At 43.8% G+C, this 7,485-nt stretch overlaps 1 protein-coding gene across 1 annotated transcript in view; it reads left to right on the forward strand.

Moving 5' to 3' along the window:
• Positions 1–6,935, forward strand: part of LOC115310062 (neprilysin-2-like) — a 56,824-nt gene extending 49,889 nt beyond the window's left edge. Inside the window, exons 4-5 of the mRNA XM_042290386.1 lie at positions 5,754–5,915; positions 6,799–6,935. Of these exons, the coding sequence (XP_042146320.1) occupies positions 5,754–5,915; positions 6,799–6,935 (299 nt within the window). The remainder of the gene's footprint in view (positions 1–5,753; positions 5,916–6,798) is intronic.
• The last annotated feature ends 550 nt before the right edge of the window (positions 6,936–7,485 follow it).

Genomic DNA, 7,485 nt, shown 5'->3' on the forward strand with positions numbered 1-7,485 from the left:
CTGAACTATTAGAATAGTTGGCCCAATTAATATTAATACAAAGAACTTCGTCCTCGTCATTTAAACAAAAACTGAAATAAAGAATATTCTTTATTAAAAACAAAGTTAAACCCAACAAAATAACTTGCACGAAACATTTTTGGCCGCAATATTTACGTTGCCGGTCGCAATAGACACATATCAAAATTTTCGAAACGGTGCATAGATTATGTGCGGCCGCCATTAATTGGTCATGCACAATGAGCACGCATTGGACGCGAGCGCTTCTTTAGGATTAGGAGTGTACTCGGATCGAAACGCATCCCATACGAGTGCTGCGTCAGTGCTCGGCCCAAACTCGGAACCAATCACGGGCTTCCCGACGGAACTGATGAGACCAACTAATGGCGGCTCCTCATAATCTATGCGTCATTTCACAATTTCGGTAGGGTCTATTAGGTGGAGGACTCAGAAGAGCATAAAAAGGGGGGGGGGGAGGAACTTATGAGGCTTCAACCCTCCCCCCTAAATCCAGCCGATCGATGGCAAAATACACATGTATTTTGCCCCCCCCCCCCGTCCCCTCCCCCCGCCAAGTCATGAATATCGCAGGCACCTCAACACCCCCCCCCCCCCACCCCCCGAAAAAAATAGGCACTTCAGTAACCCTCCAAAAAACATTTCCTGCCTACGCCACTGGTGCAGTTAGCTCTGCTCAAGGTGTTTAGCTAGCTCAGCGCTTCCAATATGTTACACATTTCCTGTCGGCTCCGAGCAGTACCAAGGGGAACGGAGAGAGCAAATAGTAGGGTGTGGCTTCCGTGGGGTGGAGCCAGCTAGGCGGTCAGAAAACCTCCCGTCTAAAGAAGCCAACCACCCCCTCCGTAGGACACTCCATGATGTTGCCCCAAACATCAATCACGTACTAAATCTCTGTATAGTTCGTTGTTTTCATCGGAGCATTATTTCTATTCTTTCTTTTTATCATTCACCCGCAGACGAGTTGGCACCAGCTATTTCTGAGCGTGCGGTTCTCGATAACCGTCAAAACAGTGTCAAAACACCAAATTCCAGCCGGAGCAGAACACAAAGCTTTCGCCCCGTTCGCGATGCACAAGCACCAGCTAGCCATTCTTGCTTTGGTTTCGCTAGTTCCGGCATTTTGTCTCACCGACTCTCTTTTGAATCGAGGTGGTCACTCTCAAAAGAGCGCTACACGTGTTGTTGAAGGAAACACACACACACACACACACACACACACACACACACACACACACACACACACACACACATACGCGCGCGCGCACGCACGCCAAGCACACACACACATACATACATACATACATACACATATATAGAGAGAGAGATTTAAATATACCATTAATATTCAATAATAATGTAAATATTAGGCGCTAGAAAAATAAAAATAAACGGCCGCGTTGCGGCGCTACCTACCCGTACATGCATGTAGAGAGCCCGTATTGAAAGGAGGGTCTCTCTCAGACCATGGGGAGCGTTTTCAATTCAATGGCAGACGAATCCTCCGGATCTTGGTCGCAAGTGCACATGCTCCGCGCTTTCGCGTGCCGAGGAGGAAAACAGACGGGAGGCGGAGACGTTTGAAGACGATCAAAGCTTTCTAGACCTCCACGAAGCTCGTATTGGCAACGCTGCTCATAGACTACGTAGCCTTAATCGAGCAGTTGGACCCTCTCTGGAATACAGGCTTTCTACAGGCATGCCATGAGATGGAACATTAGCCTGAACACCTCTTGGAGAGAAGCCGATAGACATAGTGTAACTTATATAGTAGGCGGGCAGGCTGGCTACGCTCTGTATCTAGGCTCTCATTGGTTGGAGAGATGATTGGCGTGTGAAATGTTTTCTTGTAAAATTGTGTCTCTCTGCTGTGGTAGTCTTTCATTCGATATACTTCTATATTTCAGAAACAAACAACATAAATTATCACTGTTGTTTTATAAAATATCCCGAGATCGTCTTCTCCATTCTGGTTTCGAATGATAACAAACATGGCTACCGGTGTTTCCGGATGAGAAGTTTCCTACATCATCTAACTAGTTGAGTTGATCTATCTTTATGAGTGCGAGTTGTTTCACGTTCGCCGAGATGTTCAGATGAAGACCTTAACCGACGTAGTTTGCAGCAAACAAGCATCGCAACCACACGCCTTTGGAAGTGCCGTTCGAATGTTTGTTTTCGTAGCGGAACTGACGTAAGCATAGCTGCAATAATACTTAACAAACAAGCGAGCTGGTGATGATTCATGGTAATAAAACCCGAGACTCAGGAACACAGAAGGGGACGTCCCCTTCTGTGTTCCTGAGTCTCAGGTTTTATTACCACGTAAGCATAGCGTCCCACTTCAGCTAATTTGCTTTATGAGGCTTGATTTGTTTATTTTCGGGATTTGAGTGCAACCGTCGTGATTCCGACCATGGTTTTGGTACAGAGAAGTAACCTACACAAGTAAAATTTTGCTAGACATCATTGGCTAAATGCAATTGCGTGTTCGCCTCCCATCAGGTTCGTCCAGGCATGTTTCAGTCATTTTGCTTCGGAAGACCTGTATCCGTGAACTTCTGAGTGGTGAACTTGGCTGAATAAAGCGAATAGTTTTAGGTCGCGTTTTAATTGCGCGTGATGACTAGAGCTGGGATCTCAGGGACGAAATGACTGCTTAAATCTGGAGAAACTTCGAACAGGAAATGCCAAAACATCGGGACATTCTTCGGTATGATGTGCATTTCTCTGAGTACGATCAGAGTGTTTATTAGCGTTGAAATATTATATTTATTTATTCATGTGTTTCATTATTTAAAAACACACGCTCTACTCTCTAAGGTTGAGGGAATTGGTGAACGTCTTCAGTGTTTGTTTGCTTAGGGTGTGCCTTTTCTCTGCAAACAAATTATTATAGTAGGAGAACGAACACTTCACTTCCGCAAAGACAAGCGGCAAAAACCGGAGGGCTTGTTTGGCATCAAAGTCATAAACGCCATTTGGAACTTTTGGTGAACGTGCCCACTCTATGTCAGAGTTTTACAGCGAAGGTGTATACCCCTACCAGACAAGGAAATTTTCGTGTCGGTGTTGTAAGCAAGAAACTTCCGGGGAACAATTGAATGCAAAACAGCATATCTCTTTTGAAATCAGGCATAGAGCATAAAGCTCAGTATCCGTTTCAATAAAGAAAGCCACAAAACAAGCATCAACAAAATAAGCATCAAAACCACATGATGGATGATAAGGCGCGTTTGAACCATAGGAACACCCTCTCACGCGTTCTGGTAAAGATTAGGTTTGCAGCTGCTTCGAAAGGGGTTGACGTCATTAGCTGCCGCGGCGACGGCAGCTTGCGACGTGGGAAGTGACGTCACTAGCCTTTCATATATAAAAGAAGAACACGCCTTTACCCCGTTTCATTTTACGTCCGAACGCAGCATCTACGAGCTATCTTGCTACGCCCCTACGAACTATCTTGCCCAATCCCGTTCTGTGGGCGTGGCCCGTGATACGTTTTCCGCGCGTCGCTGCGCCCCCTCTCTAAAGTCACGTGACACTCACACGGCCTCCGATTGGCTCCGATGGCTCGTAACATCCGCTGCGCTTAAACGTAAGATGAAACGGAGTATAGAAACCGATTTCATTGTTGCTGCAGCACCGCGATGAATAGGCCAAGCATAGTAAGGTCTCCCGAGGAGCAGAGTAAATACTAGGAGCCACAAAGGGAAAAAAAAACGGCAACACGAACAGCCGCAGCGTGCTGCGAACGGCGGCGGCTTTTGTATAGTGCAGTAGGCAATCGTTGCAGGTGATACCACAGCTTCGCTGACCAACCAGCTTCACAACGTGGATTGGAGCCCCAATTTTTTTTTGTCATACAATTTACAAAGTATGTTTTCTGCAGAGCCGTCCAGCAACGATATACCAAGAGGAGCACGCGCGGAAACGGCGGCGCGTCGCCGGAAGTCATCGCAGACTTATTAGAGCGCGTGCGACTCTGTGGACATGCTGATTTAAGGCGATTCGTCAGCAACAACCATTAGGAGTGTGCGAGACACTATCAGTCGGTAGTATAGAACATCCAGCGCTTTAGAAGGTGGGGAAGGCAGCCGGCTCATATAAGGCAGTGCATACGGCTTGAAGGCCGTTAGAGCCGTTGGCGCAAGAATGCCACGCTGGCTCGTTGCCGGTACAAAAATATTCTCAATGACAGGCACATTTTATATGGGCGTTTAAGTTTAGTAACTGGACATTCCTTTAAAAAAATTGGGACAATCGGGACAATATTGAATCTTTCGGGACGCTCAACGTAAAATCGGGACAATTCGGGACAACATGGAAATTGCTTAATAGATATGTACTGGTACCGTTATCGGCACACTTTTCGAAATCGGAACATGTACCAAAAATCCCAACTCCAGTCATGACGCTCATCCACCTTGCTGGCGGGCGCTATGCAAGACCACAACAAGAACACAAACACTAAAGCACTGCATATTTATTTTGTAGATTTTTGGGTCGTTTTTCACTGCACATCGACAGACGCTACAATACACTCGTATTGAAGCGTGGCTCGTGATTCATGGAACTTTAGAACGCCGTTTTTATGGTCGCGTCTTGGGAGAGAATGGACGGTTTTAGACGGTGGCGGATTAGCAGACAAACGCAAGCGATGGTGGAGGCTAACGCGCCGCTTTTATTGGCGCGTGTTGCGGACGTTGCAGATCATTACAGACGGTCGTAGGGAGTGTTCTAATAGCAAACGATACCCTACGCTGCCGCGCGTCTGCTCGAACGACTAGCAGATGGTATCAGACGGCAAACTGTATCAGACGGCACAGGACGTCGTGACGGAGAGACTTTAGGCTTTCGTGCGTGCTAGGCCGAGCAGCCAAGCCAATGCAGTTGTAATGGGCGGGGTTACCGTTATGAGGGCGAAGCCTAGAGCGTATCGCAGCATAAATATTTTTCTAACTTTTTTTTTTTTTTTGTGGATTTTTTTTTACATACGTGTCACATCGAAGTATTTAAAAAAAATCATTTTTTTGCAATATTAAAGGGCCAGTACAACAATATTGAGTTAAAACGTCTCTCACTCTGCACTAGCTTACTGGCACTACAGTGACTCAAATACACTCTCCTTCAACGCCACCAACAAGAAAAGTTTCTTTGTTACGTTATAATATCAAATATTATAAATGCGGACTTTTTTCTTCAGTCTCTCCTTCGCAAAGCATAACGCAGTGGTAACGGCGATCGCATTGTTGTCACAGTCCTGGGATTTTTTCACGAAGAGCATTCAATGAGCATTCCGCTAGTGGATTGTGTAAAATAGCTGCGGTAACGGGAAGACCCGAATCCTAACAATGCCTGGAGCTCACCACATGCCCTGTGCTTTTCTAACTCCGGCGCGTGTTGGCTATAATAAGCCTTTGTGTCATACATTCATTCCCAGATCATGTGTCCTCTTGTTCAGATTGCAAATAATGAGGTCAACGCTGCTCTTTTTTTGTGTGTGTGTGTGTGATTGCCACTGCGTAGAGAGAAAAACGAACGCGTTTCTTGTAAGTTATAACCGTCGAAGATTAATTTGACGCAGCATATTGTCAACTTACAAAACTCGTTGTACTACTCTTTTAACATTACAAGAGACGTTTTATTCATTTCGTTTATGTGGTGCCTCCAAAATAGCCCGTCGGCCGACTGAGTCTTTTCGATCTTGGAATCGTGTTTGTTATGTTCTATTGCAGCGGACCTAATCTTATCGGCCATTAACAACACCGTGGACCCATGCCAAGATTTTTACGGGTTTGTCTGCGGCAAATGGTTGTTGCGCAACCCCATTCCCGACGACCAACAAAGTATCAGTTCTCTCCATAAAAGTGCGGAACGTGTCACCAACGACATTGGAGGTAAGAATGTGAAGGGAACATTCTAAATATTAAATCGAGCTTTCCTTTTTAGAAAACAAATACAGATAAACTCATGCATATTCAGCTTGACTCGGCACGTGTCTTAATTGTGAATTACCGGTAGACAAAAATATATATTTTTTTTGTTTTCCAAAACTAGGCAATTGTGCCATTTACGAAACGGGCCATCATAAGTAATAAAACTAAATCAATATCAAATTCAACATCACACATAGGTGAAAATATTAAATGGTACCTTAACTTTCGCAGAGCACGTGGTGCGATTTATGAACGCTGAGACCTTAATTTATGAACACTGGAATTACTCAACACCTCAATAGGACAGAGCAGGCTCCGTATAACCGAAAGATTAGTTGCACGTAAAAAGATCCCCCGGTGGTCAAAATTAATCCTCACTTCTTTGCTGGAGCGTGCCAGGTGCTATTGGCTGGTTTGCGACTTACACTCCCCTATTGGCCTTTTGCTTTTCAAGATTTCAACTGATTGAAAGCCGAACAAAAAGAACAATTAATGGCCGGCTTGGACGGCGATGCTATTTAGCGATGCCGAAGTCTGGGAGAATTATGCAGAATTATGAATAGCACAATGACATATTTTCTCTCCCTCTTTTTCATGTATGGCCTAGTGCGACTATAAATAAAAATGTAGTTTGAGGATCCTAAGAATAATTATTTCTTATCAATAAGTTGAATTGTTTATTTCATATACCCTACTTAACTTTACATTCCACTGTACTATTTTACGCCTTTATTTCGATACGTTATACATATATACGACAAATCTAAACTGCCGAAAACTTAAAAATGTACATGCAAGCTTTAGATCAGGCCTTCACCTAAAACATTTTGCATCGGTTTTTCAGCTATACTCAACACAACGATTTTCAAGTACAAGAACCAGAACGCCACGGACAAAGCTATTATCTTTTACAAGTCTTGTCTGCGAGAAGGTAAGACCGGGATCAAGCCTTTAAAAGCACACATGACCGCTACTACGTAGATAAATTACTTTAGCAGTTTAACAAACAAATATTGAAAACAAATTGCCTAAATCGTTGCACTACCTCGTAGTGCATAAACATTTTTTTTAATTACATATCTATTAAGTTTCTTAGGAACTGCTCTGGAAGTTGCAGGAATACAGAATACATTTTCTCCACGTCCATGTAGCCATTTATGATATTTAAAACGATTTCACATAATTTTCTGATATGTGTACTTTCCGCAACCAATAACTTTTATTGTAGAATTAATGCACTTTGAATGTGTTTTTTTCTTACCTTATTTGCATAAATAAACATATATGTAAATATCCCTATTTGGAAGTTACTACTTTCCACCACTGTTTGATCAGGTTATCATCGCTGAGCATCTCGAGGCACTTAAAAACATTGATTTCAGCAGGTACAAAGAACAGCTGTATGGCGATGTATGGCAGCAGCCTCATAACAAAAAAAAAATAAGGCTTCATTTTTATTGGGCTTTATGAAGTTCTGTGGCTTAGATCAACTTAAACGAACCGGGAATCGCGCTGCAAATGTCCTTGACCT

Source organism: Ixodes scapularis, unplaced genomic scaffold (genome assembly GCF_016920785.2).
Source record: "Ixodes scapularis isolate PalLabHiFi unplaced genomic scaffold, ASM1692078v2 PGA_scaffold1__304_contigs__length_218370807, whole genome shotgun sequence".
NCBI classification, from domain to species: domain Eukaryota; kingdom Metazoa; phylum Arthropoda; class Arachnida; order Ixodida; family Ixodidae; genus Ixodes; species Ixodes scapularis.